The 15,716-nt window shown below is 49.3% G+C and overlaps 1 protein-coding gene across 2 annotated transcripts in view; it reads right to left on the bottom strand.

The window, feature by feature from the left end:
- psme4a (proteasome activator subunit 4a) overlaps positions 1-15,716 on the bottom strand; it is a 67,029-nt gene that overhangs the window by 33,779 nt on the left and 17,534 nt on the right. For both annotated transcript variants that reach the window (XM_047028728.1, XM_047028729.1), the window contains 16 exons: positions 12,170-12,214; positions 9,276-9,425; positions 9,074-9,137; positions 8,580-8,654; positions 7,619-7,741; positions 5,406-5,498; positions 4,319-4,584; positions 4,047-4,233; positions 3,876-3,965; positions 3,586-3,650; positions 3,324-3,474; positions 2,826-2,924; positions 1,582-1,651; positions 814-881; positions 520-735; positions 165-322 (listed from right to left, as the gene is read on the bottom strand). In XM_047028728.1, coding sequence (XP_046884684.1) covers positions 165-322; positions 520-735; positions 814-881; positions 1,582-1,651; positions 2,826-2,924; positions 3,324-3,474; positions 3,586-3,650; positions 3,876-3,965; positions 4,047-4,233; positions 4,319-4,584; positions 5,406-5,498; positions 7,619-7,741; positions 8,580-8,654; positions 9,074-9,137; positions 9,276-9,425; positions 12,170-12,214 — 1,920 coding nt within the window. The remainder of the gene's footprint in view (positions 1-164; positions 323-519; positions 736-813; positions 882-1,581; positions 1,652-2,825; positions 2,925-3,323; positions 3,475-3,585; positions 3,651-3,875; positions 3,966-4,046; positions 4,234-4,318; positions 4,585-5,405; positions 5,499-7,618; positions 7,742-8,579; positions 8,655-9,073; positions 9,138-9,275; positions 9,426-12,169; positions 12,215-15,716) is intronic.

Below are 15,716 nucleotides of genomic sequence, written 5' to 3'. Positions count from 1 at the left end.
CACACCTCACCTTCACATGTCTCACTTTTACATATCTCACCTCAAAATACCTCACCTTTACATGTCTCTCACTTCTACATATCTCACCTTTACACACCTCACTTTTACGTCCCCACCGGATCATGTCCCCACCGGGTCATGTCCCCACCTGGTTGTGTCCTCACCTGGTCATGTCCAGGTCCCCTTGGGCGTGTCTCTGCAGCCTGAGCAGCTCTGGCTGCAGGATGAGGTCCAGAATGTAGAAGACAAAGGCAGTCTCCTCCACACACGGGACATGCCACTGGATCTGCAGGTTCCACAGGTCTCCTGGACGGCCCCAGTCCTGGACACACACACAAAACAGTTAGTAAAGCAAGAGACAGCAAGGGTTACATAAAAGAAGAGGATTTTCAGTGTTGCTTGCTGCCACAAAAAAGGATGTGCAAATATGTACCTTGATGGGCAGGTACAGTGCGTGTGTGTGTATGTGTGTACCTTGATGGGCAGGTACAGTGCGTGTGTGTGTGTGTATGTTTGTACCTTGATGGGCAGGTAGGAGTGTGAGAGCGGCTGGAAGCCCCCAGGGATGCTGCAGTACTCGGTGGGGTAGATGAGGGCGCTGGAGCGCAGGATGTGGTGCAGCAGGTTGCAGGCCAGGGCATAGCCCTGCTTACACCTCAGGTGCAGGCTGAGCTGCAGCACCTGCAGCAGCTGGCTGCTGTAGGGGAGCAGCTTGTCCCCATCCACACGCGTCACCTGAGGGAGACTGGGTGTAACTGGATGTGGTGGTCTGGTGATCCTGGAGGGTCATACGTGTGTGGTGTGTGTGTTCACCTCTGACAGCAGCTGGAGGTTCCACAGCAGCTCCTTGTCCAGCTCCTCCTCGTTCAACACCTCCTCATCTGAAACACAGAACACCTTAGACTACCACCTCCTCCTTAGACCACCACCTCCTCATCTAAACAGCTCAACCCTCCTCATCTAAACAGCTCAACACTCCTGCTCAACACTCCTGCTCCTCCACCCTCCTCCTCCACCCTCTCCAAACCATCACCTCCTCCTCCACTTCTGAATCCCTCAAGATGACCAGACAGAGATCCTCACTGCTACTGCAGCTAAATAGATACTTACTGCTACTGCAGCTGAATAGAGATACTCACTGCTACTGCGGCTGAATAGATATTTACTGCTACTGCAGCTGAATAGAGATACTCACTGCTACTGCAGCTGAATAGAGATACTCACTGCTACTGCAGCTGAATAGATACTCACTGCTACTGCAGCTGAATAGATACTCACTGCTACTGCAGCTGAATAGATACTTACTGCTACTGCAGCTGAATAGATATTTACTGCTACTGCAGCTGAATAGAGATCCTCACTGCTACTGCAGCTGAATAGATACTCACTGCTACTGCAGCTGAATAGATATTTACTGCTACTGCAGCTGAAAAGATACTCACTGCTACTGCAGCTGAATAGAGATACTCACTGCTACTGCAGCTGAATAGATACTCACTGCTACTGCAGCTGAATAGATACTTACTGCTACTGCAGCTGAATAGATACTTACTGCTACTGCAGCTGAATAGGGATACTTACTGACAGCTATTTGGTTGATGGCATTACAGCAGTGTGGTACAAACAGCTTGAGAGACTCGGTCGGGTGACACTGAAACACAGACACCGAGGGTTAGTAGACCAAGGATGGGAGGAGAGCAGGGAGGAGAGCGGGGTGGAGAGCAGGGTGGAGAGCAGGGTGGAGAGGTGGAGAGGAGAGCAGGGTGGAGGGGTGGAGAGGAGAGCAGGGTGGAGGGGTGGAGGAGAGCAGGGTGGAGGGTGGAGGAGAGCAGGGTGGAGGGGTGGAGAGGAGAGCAGGGTGGAGGGGTGGAGGAGAGCAGGGTGGAGGGTGGAGGAGAGCAGGGTGGAGGGGTGGAGGAGAGCAGGGTGGAGGGGTGGAGGAGAGCAGGGTGGAAAGGGTGGAGGAGAGCAGGGTGGAGGGGTGAAGAGGAGAGCTGGGTGGAGGGGTGGAGGAGAGCAGGGTGGAGGGGTGGAGGAGAACAGGGTGGAGGGGTGGAGGAGAGCAGGGTGGAGGGGTGGAGAGGAGAGCAGGGTGGAGGGGTGGAGGAGAGCAGGGTGGAGGGGTGGAGGAGAGCAGGGTGGAGGGGTGGAGGAGAGCAGGGTGGAGGGGTGGAGAGGAGAGCAGGGTGGAGGGGTGGAGAGGAGAGCAGGGTGGAGGGGTGGAGAGGAGAGCAGGGTGGAGGGGTGGAGAGGAGAGCAGGGTGGAGGGGTGGAGGAGAGCAGGGTGGATGGGTGGAGGAGAGCAGGGTGGATGGGTGGAGGAGAGCAGGGTGGAGGGGTGGAGGAGAGCAGGGTGAAGGGGTGGAGGAGAGCGGGGTGAAGGGGTGGAGGAGAGCAGGGTGGAGGGGTGGAGGAGAGCAGGGTGGAGGGGTGGAGAGGTGAGCTGGGTGGAGGGGTGGAGAGTAGGGTGGTAGGGTGGAGAGCAGGGTGGAGGGGTGGAGAGTAGGGTGGAGGGGTGGAGAGCAGGGTGGACGGGTGGAGAGTAGGGTGGAGGGGTGGAGAGCAGGGTGGAGGGGTGGAGAGTAGGGTGGAGAGCAGGGTGGAGAGCAGGGTGGAAGGGTGGAGAGCAGGGTGGAGGGGTGGAGAGTAGGGTCGAGGGGTGGAGAGCAGGGTGGAGGGGTGGAGAGTAGGGTGGAGGGGTGGAGAGCAGGGTGGAGGGGTGGAGAGTAGGGTGGAGGGGTGGAGAGCAGGGTGGAGGGGTGGAGAGCAGGGTGGAGGGGTGGAGGGTAGGGTGGAGGGGTGGGGTAGAGGCAGTGGGGCACTACCTTGGAGGCTGCTCTGCACATGTCTGCCACCATCCTGCCAGCCACGTGAGTCTCAAACATGTTGGTGGTGGCGAACCGAAACACCTTCTCAAGGGCTACCTGGGGAATGACATCATGACACAAGAGAGAGATGAGAGACAAGCACAAGGAGTGAGAGAGAGATATTGGAAGAGAGAGCAGGAGAGAGAGCAGGAGAGAGAGCAGGAGAGAGAACAGGAGAGAGAGCAGGAGAGAGAGCAGGAGGCAGAGCAGGAGAGAGAACAGGAGAGAGAGCAGGAGAGAGAGCAGGAGAGAGAGAGCAGGAGAGAGAGCAGGAGAGAGAGCAGGAGAGAGAGCAGGAGAGAGAACAGGAGAGAGAGCAGGAGAGAGAGCAGGAGAGAGAGAGCAGGAGAGAGAGCAGGAGAGAGAGCAGGAGAGAGAGCAGGAGGCAGAGCAGGAGAGAGAGCAGGAGAGAGAGCAGGAGAGAGAGCAGGAGAGAGAGCAGGAGAGAGGCCCTACCTTGAAGATGTCCATGGAGCACTGAGTGAGGATGGTGCTGAAGGTGGAGGAGAGTCCCAATTCCACCAGAGTCTCCACATGGGTCATCTTCTCCGTCTCTGTCTCCTCCCTGGTCTGCTCCAAGGTGCTGCTGTCGATCAAGGCAAAGCACCTACAAACACACACACACACACATTGATCTTTGCACCTTCCTGCTAACACATCCTGTCCCACTTAGCTGCTACCTGGTCCTACAGACAGCCAGGCTGACAGACAGTCCTACCTGTCCATGAACTGAAGAACAAAGTCTTCAAACTCAGCAGAGGCTGAGCACATTTCTCTCTCCACCTGCAGCAGAGACCGAGGAGAGAGGGAGGAGAGAAGGAGGAGAGAAGGAGAGAGAGAGAGGGAGGGAGAGAGAGAGAGAGAGAGAGAGAGAGAGAGGGAAGGAGAGAGGGAGGAGAGAGGGACCAAAGAGAGGGAGGAGAGAGGGAGGAGAGAGGGAGAGCGTGAGACCCACAGAGACAGGCAGACATGGATAGATGGATGGATGACAGACAGAGAGACAGATACCTCCGTCAGGTCAGTCCTGTCATGAAGAGCAGATGAACAGTCCACCAAAGGCACTAGAGTCACAAATGTAGCGATGAACTGGAACGTGATCTGCAAAGAAAGAACATGCCTTCAGACCTATAGCCATCACACACTCACATCACCAGGCTGGATCCCTACTACAGTACCCACCATGCACTTGCTGAAGTCGTTGGGGTCGACGCCGGGCAGCGCCCTCATGAGCAGGGGCAGCATGTGAGTGGGGCCTTGTGGGAAACGCGGTCCTCCGGACACCAGGCTGCGTGCCACGCCAATCATGCAGCTCAGTGTGGCCGTCAACTGGTGAGGCTCCGTCAGAGTCTCCATGGCAGGGTAGGTCCTGGACACACACACAGGCCAGTCACACACCGGGCACACACACACCAGTCACATGTGTGCGCTCCTTCACACAGTGTGGAACTCACTTCTCCAGCACGGGGGGGATGACCAGCTCTGGCCTCATGAGGGCCAGGTTCTGCAGGGCCTGAGCGGCGTCCAGGCTGCCCGTGCGGCTGAACATGGCCAGCAGCACCGGCTGCATCATGCTCTCCACAAACGTGGTGATGTCCTGCTCCGTCAGCAGGTGGCTGTCCGGTACCGGGGTCAGCCAGGTGGGCCTCCGGTAGCGCTCCCGGTGGAGCCGCCGCACCACGCTGCCAGGGAGACGCTGGAGAAGCTTCATCAGCTTCATCTGGGGGAGGAGAGGGGGACAGGGGGAGGAGAGGGGGACAGGGGGACGACAGGGGGAGGACAGGGGGACAGTGGGACGACAGGGGGAGGACAGGGGGAGGAGAGGGGGAGGACAGGGGGAGGAGAGGGGGACAGGGGGAGGAGAGGGGGACAGTGGGAGGAGAGGGGGAAGAGGGGGAGGACAGGGGGACAGTGGGACGACAGGGGGAGGACAGGGGGAAGAGGGGGACAGGGGGAAGAGGGGGAGGACAGGGGGACAGGGGGAGGACAGGGGGACGGGGGAGGACAGGGGGAGGAGGCAGAGGGACAAGGGGAGTACAGGGGGAGGACAAGGGGAGGAGGCAGAGGGAGGACAGGGGGGGGAGGCAGAGGGACAGGGGAGGACAGGGGGAGGACACCAATAAGCCACCGTAATGGAACAGAACGGAGATTTACCAAAATAAGCCTGACATTTCCTTCATTTATGTTGAAGGAACATCCCACTGGTTCCTCTACCACATGAACACAACACACATAACATTTGACTGTTTAACAGACACTACTCACATCTCAGCTACCAGGCATGGTCAACAATAATAATAACATCTCAGTTGCCAGGCATGGTTAACAATGATAATAACATCTCAGCTACCAGGAATGGTGAACAATGCTAATAACATCTCAGTTGCCAGGCATGGTGAACAATGATAATAACATCTCAGCTACAGTCAGTGTTGGTATGCTGTAAATGGTACATTGTGTTGGCATGTCTGTAAGGACGTGTTGCTATGGTGTGTTGTCATCAAGTATAAGGATGTGTTGCTATGACACGAGGAGACTCACCAACCAGCGTCCGTGATTGGATGGGTGGAAGAAGGAAGTGATGCTGTTGAAGAGGCCACTGAGTTGAGCCTGGGCCATCTTACTGGGCCCACCCTGCACGCACACACACAATGAAGAAGTTTGAACTCCAAGATCTAGGATAGGATCTCGGTTAGGGACTTGGGCAGGGGACAGGGTCTAGGTCAGGGGCTAAGGGATAGGATGTGATCTAACATAAGGGGCTAGGATCTAGGATAGAGGCTAAGGGATAGGGGTCATTATGATCTAACATAGGGGACATGATCTAGCATACGGGTTAGTATGATCTAACATAGGGGGCAAGATTTAGGATAGGGGTTAGTATGATCTAACATAGGGGACATGATCTAGGATAGGGGTTATTATGATCTAACATAGGGGACATGATCTAGGATAGGGGTTAGTATGATCTAACATAGGGGACATGATCTAGGATAGGGGTTAGTATGATCTAACATAGTGGGCAGGATCTAGGATAGGGGTTAGTATGATCTAACATAGGGGGCAGAATCTAGGATAGGGGGTTAGTATGATCTAACATAGGGGGCAGGATCTAGGATAGGGGTTAGTATGATCTAACATAGGGGGCAGGATCTAGGATAGGGGTTAGTATGACCTAACATAGGGGGCAGGATCTAGGATGGGGTTAGTATGATCTAACATAGGGGGCAGGATCTAAGATAGGGGGCAAGGTATAGTGGTTAATTAATATAATCTAGCATAGGGGACAGGATCTAGGATAGGGGCTAATAGGGCTGGGCGGTATGACGGTATATACCGTGCGACGGTAGAAATGTGTCTACCGGGAGAGATTTGTCTATACCGTTTCAACCGCGGTATACTTGATACTATATTTTTGTATTACACGTGTCAATTAAATGTCTGGTTGTTGTATTGTATATAAGCCATCATATAAATCGCGTTCTTGCAATATTTACATTTGTAGTTTAACTTCTATTTGATTTGCTATTTTCGTTTGACCTGAAGCACATTTGCGTTGGTCTGACGGAATTTTCGATGTGGAGTGTATTTTGTCTAAGCGGACTGCATTCATGCCGATGCTAATTACTTATATAGTTGATGTCCCATTCTGCAGATAACCAATTCGATTTGTTGTTCCAAGTTTTATGTCTCGCGCTGTAAAATTCTCGCTGTAAAATTCTCGTTGTAAAATTACACTGGTGGCGTTGCTAGAATTCTTGATCTAGGACAGGGGTCGGCAACCCAAAATGTTGAAAGAGCCATATTGGACCCCAAAAAAAAAAAAAAACTATTCTGTCTGGAGCCGCAAACAAATTAAAAGCCTAATATAAGCCTTATAATGAAGGCAACACATGCTCTAAGTGTCAATATTAGCTATATTAGCCTATTATCAAAATGATAAGTAGGCTACAAATACATAATGAACATTCATTAAAAAAGCGAGCTAGCTTCCGTTACCAAGCAACCTAGCATAACACTCGTAGCAATGCTACTTCCTGCTCGTGTTACTTGTTAGCCTCCTCATTGTAAAATTTGAAGCCATATGATAAAGTTTCCATAGTCGATAAGATAGATAGGTACTTTATTAACCCCCGAACGCAAATTATTGTGTCCAGGTTGACAGATAGCTAGAAAGCTCACGCAGTCCAGATAATCTTTAATCGATAAATTGGATATTGTAGCCACAGTACAGTTTGAGTCTTTTGTTTTTAACTCAATTGTTGTCTCATGTGACAGTTGTTTTTGTTTGTAATAAATCAATAATAGAGTGTGATGATGTACGGTATGGTTATTTTGTACCATTTCTTAATTGAATTTACAGAACAATTACTATACCGTGATATATACCGTAACCGTGATATAAAATTACTCATACCGTGATAGAAGATTTTGGCCATATCGCCCACCCCTCGGGGCTAATGGATAGGATAGAGGACAGGACCCGGAACAAGGTTAGGCTTAGTATAGGAAATTGGAGGGGGACGGATCAGTAAGGATGGACCTGGGACCATTGGGACTTAACTGAAGTGGGAAGGGACTAGGGGCTAGTACAAGGGGCTAGGACAGGGACTAAGGGCTAGGACAAGGACTAGGGGCTAGGACAGGGACTAAGGACTAGGATAAGGACTAGGGGCTAGGACAAGGACTAGGACAGGGACTAAGGGCTAGGACAAGGACTAAGGGCTAGGACAAGGACAAGGGGCTAGACTGACCAGCAGGGAGGAGACCCAGAGCACCACATGGCCGATGTCGTAGGCGTTGGTCACGTATCTGGCCACTAACATCTGACTGGTACCCACAGGCAGGTTGAGGCTGCGCAGGATCCTGGTGAAGATCTACCACAACAACATGGACACATCACAAACCACTCCACAGATACCTCATGTTCTGTGGACCTGTTTAGTAGCTGGTGTTGATTTAACATCTAAGATGTGTTCATGGCACTGAGACATAGAGGCAGCTCAGGTACGTAAGATGATCACAGTCTCTGTTTCAGCTCACTGTCAGAACACACCCTGACACCAGCTGGTGAGTAGCTGATTATAGACTGATCAAGTGACGGTGAGTACAGACCGATATGAACAGTGACAGGGTGAGTACAGACCAATATGAACAGTGATAGGGTGAGTACAGACTGATATGAACAGTGACAGGGTGAGCACAGACTGATACAGTGACAGGGTGAGTACAGACCGATATGAACAGTGACAGGGTGAGTACAGACTGATATGAACAGTTACAGGGCGAGTATAGAACGATATGAACAGTGACAGGGTGAGTACAGACTGATATGAACAGTGACAGGGTGAGTACAGACCGATATGAACAGTGATAGGGTGAGTACAGACTGATATGAACAGTGACAGGGTGAGTACAGACTGATACAGTGACAGGGTGAGTACAGACCGATATAAACAGTGATAGGGTGAGTACAGACTGATTTGAACAGTGATAGGGTGAGTACAGACCAATATGAACAGTGACAGGGTGAGTACAGACCGATATGAACAGTGACAGGGTGAGTACAGACTGATACAGTGACAGGGTGAGTACAGACCGATATGAACATTGAAAGGGTGAGTATAGACTTATATGAACAGTGACAGGGTGAGTATAGACTGATTAACAGTGACAGGGTGAGTACACTGCTTGTGTGGTTCCAGTAGAGCTCACCTTAGGTATGTAGGGGTCCCAGTCTATGTAGCCTATGTTGTCATTAGCCAGGCGAGCAAACAGGTTGACCAGATGCTACAGACAAACACAAGATGAGGGGCTTGAATAGTCTTGGTTTAAAGGTTCTGCACTCATACGAGAGGGTTAGAGGTTCAAAACTGATTTGTGGTTGGTGTCACATGGTTCTAGGATTGTGTAAGAGGGTTCTAAGTTGGTGTTACAAGGTTCTAAGATTGTGTATGAAGGTTCTCTGTTCTTGGTTGGTATAACAGGGTTCTAGGCTGGTGTAACAGGTTTTTAGGTTGGTGTAAGAGGGTTCTATGCTGGTATAACAGATTCTATGATGGTGTAAGAGGGTTCTTGGCTGTTGTAACAGGTTCTAAGTTGGTGTGAGAAGGTTCTAGGCTGTTTTAAGAGGATCTATGTTAGTGTAACAGGTTCTAGGCTGTTGTAACAAGCTTTCAGGTTTCAAGGTTGATAAGAACAAGACTCACCATCTCCCAGCCAGGCAGGTTCTGCACTGCAACCCACAGACTGATCAACTCATCAAACCACAACCTGCAAGAGACACACAATTAGCTACCATATAAACTGGATGTACACATTAACACACACTACACTGTACATACCATATAACATGGCACAAACACACTTATTGTAATATAACTGTATTACACTGTGTGTGTGTGTGTGTACCTGAAGCCCCGGTGGTGCAGCTCTGGGGGCAGGGTGGTGGGGAGGTACAGCTCCAGGTAGCTGATGGCTCTCTGCATGGTGACGTCGAAGGGACAGAGCAGCGGCCGCCACTCCTCCAGCATCTCCTCCGTTGCCACCTCCGGGAAGTACCTGCCCAGGAACCAATCACAGGGCGCACTCGTATGGTGGTACTGAAGCACAACCATCACACATCACAGAGCACGCTTGTATGGGTGTACTCAAGACACCACCAATCACGGCATGCGCTAGTAGTGGGGCACAACATCTGGATGAGAATTTCAGTGAGGGATCCCCTCCTCCAGAGACGGTTTGTAGATCATAGAAAGTAGCAGACTACACACCAAACATGAATAATTCCTTATTAGTCATGGAGGTTTAGCGAGGTACAAACTAGGCTTATTTCAGAACACAGCTAATCACCCTGTTACAGCACTACAACTATGTTGGTTTACTGTACTTTAAACATCATACAAACCTTCTATTCATCGGTAGTTTTAGGGTTGTGGTGGTCATTTCAATTATAAGCAAACTGCTGACCTTTGGTCAGGTCATGTTAGGCATCAGAGGTCATGTCACCTGATGTGATCAGGTGTAAGCTGGCTGGCACCTCCTCCAGCCCAGTGACAGCTTAGACACACGAGGGGTCAAGCCTCTTATGAACCTCCCAGTCCATGTAACACACACCAGCCCTGAAGCTGACCCTTAGACTGACAACTCAGGCTCTCTCACAGACCCTCCCCTCATCCCATTCCTGCCCTCATCCCAGCCCCAACCCTGCCCTCATCCCAGACACAGGAGGGGCTGAGGGGGGTGAGGAGGGCTATGGAGGGATGAGGAGGAATTATAAGGGGTGAAGAGGGATGTGGAGAGGTGAGTAGTGATGTGGAGGACTGTGAAGGGGTGAGGAGAGATGTGGAGGCAGGGGAAGACCTAAACACTTAGGGTGGCAAGGGGGTAGTTGAAGGGTGAAATGGAGGTGTAGAAGGAGGGTGTGACCCGATGCTAACATAAACTGTTTAACATTGTAGTTTACATAATGCCACTAATAAAACCATATATTTCAGAAATAAAGCCGCGGTTTATACCCCGATTTAACTTTTTTTAGTGGTGGTGAGGCTTATATTTTAAAACGGCTTAGAACGTTTTTATAACAAAACAGTCTCCAAAATGTCCTAATGAGAAGGCTAACAAGTAACACTAGCATGGTAGTAGCATTGCTACGAGTATTATGCTAGCTAACTTAGCCCGGAAGCTAACTAAAGCTAGCTAGCTACCGTTTCGGAAAAGTAACACGCTTTGGGGACTGTCGTAAGTATTTAGAACTCACGCGTCGTAAAGTTAATATTAGTTAATTCCCGGGCAATAGAAAACATATATTACGCACTTACTTTCGTTTTCAAATTGTGTTGCAACAGCATGCTGTAAGATCACCTATACTCGTGCATTGCTTGGTATCATTGTTCCCGTATCAAGTGCGGCATATATTCCAGGGCAGTTTATACTCCGATTTACAAACACAAAGCTCCCATTCTAGTGGGGTGTGGTTTACAGAAAATGCGGCTTATTTTCTGAAAAATACGGTCCAATAATTATTAAAAGAAAAATTTGGATACCCCCCCCCCCCCGGGACACAGTCTGGACGCGCGATATGCACCTGTCTCTACCAGAAATAGCCATAGGAGAGTCTCTCGCTCCCTCTAAAAACTATATCCCCGATTTCCGGGAGGTTGAATAGCTTTTGCGGGCGTCAGGAAGGGCTATTGAAATGCGGGAGACACCCGGAACTTCCGGGAGACTTTGGATGTCTGGATATTGGGTTGGCAGCTGTCACCTATTGCTACCTCTTGGACCTGCCAGTGCATGGAAGGATGTGAAGGGGTGAGGAGTAGTGAGGGGGGACATTGAGGGGTAAGGAGGACCGTGAAGGAGTGAGGAGGGCTGTAGAGGCTTCCTCCTCTCAGGACCAGGAAACTCCATCTTGGGCCACAATTAGATGAGCTAATAGGATTAAGCCTTCAGTAAACACACACAGTCTAGTGCTGGGGAACGCTCTTCTAATTCTGCTGGCAGGTTACTAAAGGATAAGTATGTGTTGTCTCCTTCCTGAGTCCAGGTGAGACCTCCTCTCCTCATCCCTCCTCAGCAGGTTGCTGAAGAGCTACGTTGAGCACCGTGAGGTTTTCACCTCAAACACACCAACACACAGCTGGTACTGTCTCACCTCAAACACACCAACACACAGCTGGTACTGTCTCACCTCAAACACACCAACACACAGCTGGTACTGTCTCACCTCAAACACACCAACACACAGCTGGTACTGTCTCATCTCAAACACACCAACACACGGCTGGTACTGTCTCACCTCAAACACACCAACACACAGCTGGTACTGTCTCACCTCAAACACACCAACACACGGCTGGTACTGTCTCACCTCAAACACACCAACACACAGCTGGTACTGTCTCACCTCAAACACACCAACACACAGCTGGTACTGTCTCACCTCAAACACACCAACACACGGCTGGTACTGTCTCATCTCAAACACACCAACACACAGCTGGTACTGTCTCACAGTGACCCGACTCTTGTGGAGCAGAAATGACCAACCACCAGAAGTGCTTTCAGAGTATACAATATTTAGTATAATATAAAAGGTCTAGTAACCATAATATTAGTAGAATAAACGTACTATTACTAGTATTACTATATCCTAGTTATAATAGTATAAGTCTATATTAGTTGTAATATTAGTATAAAAGACTTAATAAATGTTTGTATATCTAATAGGATACTGTCCTTGGGGCTAATCTCTGAGTGGAAGGTGGTTCCTGAGGACACAGAGAGGAAGGAGAGGATGTACTCACGGCCGGCAGCTCTTCACCAGGGTCTTCAGGACGGTCTCCACTGAGCTGGGGACCAGAGCACAGGGCAGGAGGTGACACCTGATCTTCTGCTGCTCTTCACACGCCCAGTATACAACACACCAATGCAGCTACATCACATTAACACTGGATTCATCTATCAGATGCTTTTATCGAAAGACACGTACAAAATAACCATGCAGAGCAGTCACACCTCCACCATGCACACACACACACACACACCTCCACCATGCACACACACACACACCTCCATCATGTACACACACCTCCACCATGCAGACGCACACCTCCAACATGCACACACACACACACCTCCACCATGCACAACACATACACACCCCTCCACCATGCACAACACATACACACCCCTCCACCATGCACAACACATACACACACCTCCACCATGCACAACACATACACACCCCTCCACCATGCACAACACATACACACCCCTCCACCATGCACAACACATACACACCCCTCCACCATGCACACACACACCTCCACCATGCACAAAACACACAGCTACACCACTGAGGAGTCACACAAGAATGGGACAGTAGCAGGACCAAAGGGGGGCTGGGACATAGGCTCTGTCACTACCTGAAATATCCCCTCCCACCACCGCCTGCTTCGCACCAGGAATTAAAAGAGATACTTTTATTTATTGAAAACATTTGATTGAAATCCATGTAATTTCAAATGTTACAGTAAGTAATTACATATGTTCTGGTTGATTGCATTACGGATTTACGTAAATATATAATTCAACCAATTAAATAAGTCAAAGTATTTCTCTAATATTTCACTCCACATTGAGCAGAGGACTCTTTTTACTTCCGGGGGAGAATCAGGTGGAGGGGGGGCATTTCAGGTAGCGACAGGCACAAATACAGTAGGGTGACTTCTCGGCTGACTGTTCCTGTAGTGGTGAGATCAGTCTCCTGAATAACACTTCCTGTAGTAGTGAGATCAGTCTGAATAACACTTCCTGTAGTGGTGAGATCAGTATGGTGAATAACATTTCCTGTAGTGGTGAGATCAGTCTGAATAACACTTCCTGCAGGAATGAGATCAGTTGGATGAATGACACTTTCTGTAGTGGTGAGATCAGTCTGAATAACACTTCCTGCAGGGGTGAGAACAGTCTGATGAATAACACTTCCTGTAGTGGTGAGATCAGTCTTCTGAATAACACTTCCTGTAGTGGTAAGATCAGTCTGAATAACACTTCCTGTAGTGGTGAGATCAGTCTTCTGAATAACACTTCCTGTAGTGGTAAGATCAGTCTGAATAACACTTCCTGTAGTGGTGAGATCAGTCTGATGAATAACATTTCCTGTAGTGGTCAGATCAGTCTCCTGAATAACACTTCCTGTAGTGGTGAGATCAGTCTGACTAACACTTCCTGCAGGGGAGAGATCAGTCTCCTGAATAACACTTCATGTAGTGGTGAGATCAGTCTGAATAACACTTCATGTAGTGGTGAGATCAGTCTGAATAACACTTCCTGTAGTGGTGAGGTCAGTCTGAATAACACTTCCTGTAGTGGTGAGATAAGTCTGAATAACACTTCCTGTAGTGGTGAGATCAGTCTGATGAATAACACTTCCTGTAGTGGTGAGATCAGTCTGATGAATAACACTTCCTGTAGTGGTGAGATCAGTCTGATGAATAACACTTCCTGTAGTGGTGAGATCAGTTTCCTGAATAACACTTCTTTTAGTGGTGAGATCAGTCTGAATAACACTTCCTTTAGGGCTGAGATCAGTCTCCTGAATAACACTTCCTGTAGTGGTGAGAACAGTCTGATGACACTTCCTGTAGTGGTGAGATCAGTCTGATGAATAACACTTCCTGTAGTTGTGAGATCAGTCTCCTGAATAACACTTCCTGTAGTGGTGAGATCAGTCTCCTGAATAACACTTCCTGTAGTGGTGAGATCAGTCTCCTGAATAACACTTCCTGTTGTGGTGAGATCAGTCTGAATAACACTTCCTGTAGTGGTGAGATCAGTCTCCTGAATAACACTTCCTGTAGTGGTGAGATCAGTCTGAATAACACTTCCTGTAGTGGTGAGATCAGTTTGATTAACACATCATCCCTCACCAGGCTTTACCTCGACTAACGCCACATTCTCACTCCCTCGTATAATTGCTGACACTGCCTTGTGTTTGACCACATCCCTGTGTCCCAGTGTTTGACCACATCCTTATGTCCCAGTGTTTGACCACATCCTTATGTCCCAGTGTTTGACCACATCCCTATGTCCCAGTGTTTCAGCACATCCCTATGTCCCAGTATTTGACCACATCCATATGTCCCAGTGTTTGACCACATCCCTATGTCCCAGTATTTGACCACATCCCTATGTCCCAGTGTTTCAGCACATCCATATGTCCCAGTGTTTCACCACATCCCTATGTCCCAGTGTTTCACCACATCCCAGTGTTTGACGCTGTACATTTTTCGTGTTTGACGTATTTTTTTCATCCGTGAACATGTATCCCAAGAGCGTCTCAAGCTCAATGTTTGAGTGTATACGGAGGAGCCAGGCGAATCAGACCTCAGATGTCATGAATCCTACACTGTAGCCTATCGGTGTCTGGTTCAAAACCCAGGAGCATGCCTTCCTTCCAGACAGGTCAGTAGAAATACGCTTGAGTGACAATGTAAATCCACTAAAGAAGGACCCTCCTCTGACCGGAATGTTCACTCTCGGCTCTTGCTGCTAGACTCCAGTCTGCTTTAATATGAAGGCTTTATAATAATGTCATAATCATAATGTATTCAGTTAGAAGACACTTTCATCCAAAGCTACGTACAGGGGGAGATTTGAACTTCCTTTGAACCTCTTGATCTAGAATCAAACCCTCTAACCACTGAGCTGCTTTTTATTTCCTGAGTATTCTAACTCTTCCCTGTCCTTACATGGGCTGACAAGTTAAGACTATGGTCACAGAACAGAGTCAGAAACTTTGGACCAATATCATTTTCCAACTGAGTAGGTGTACTGCCACCCCCCTCACTCTCTGCACTCTCATGCAAGCTGAGGGCCAGTTTAATCCTGCTGGTCACCAATCTCTCATTCATTCAAGCCAACTGTAATGAACCACCAGGCTGACACCAGGACACTTCTGGGCCACAGTTGCTGGCTGCCTGACACCTGAGATGTTTTACCACTAATCCAATACTACAGGCCTTGAGACTATTCTCTTAGTGCAGGCCTACTGACTCCAATACTACAGGCCTTGAGACTACTCTCTTAGTGCAGGCCTACTGACTCCAATACTACAGGCCTTGAGACTACTCTCTTCGTGCAGGCCTACTGAATCCAATACTACAGGCCTTGAGACTACTCTCTTAGTGCAGGCCTACTGAATCCAATACTACTGGCCTTGAGACTACTCTTTTAGTGCAGGCCTACTGACTCCAATACTACAGGCCTTGAGACTACTCTCTTAGTGCAAGCCTACTGACTCCAATACTACAGGCCTTGAGACTACTCTCTTAGTGCAGGCCTACTGAC

Source organism: Hypomesus transpacificus, chromosome 11 (genome assembly GCF_021917145.1).
Source record: "Hypomesus transpacificus isolate Combined female chromosome 11, fHypTra1, whole genome shotgun sequence".
In the NCBI taxonomy this organism is placed as follows: Eukaryota; Metazoa; Chordata; class Actinopteri; order Osmeriformes; family Osmeridae; genus Hypomesus; species Hypomesus transpacificus.
This window is presented reverse-complemented; position numbering and strand designations above follow the sequence as displayed.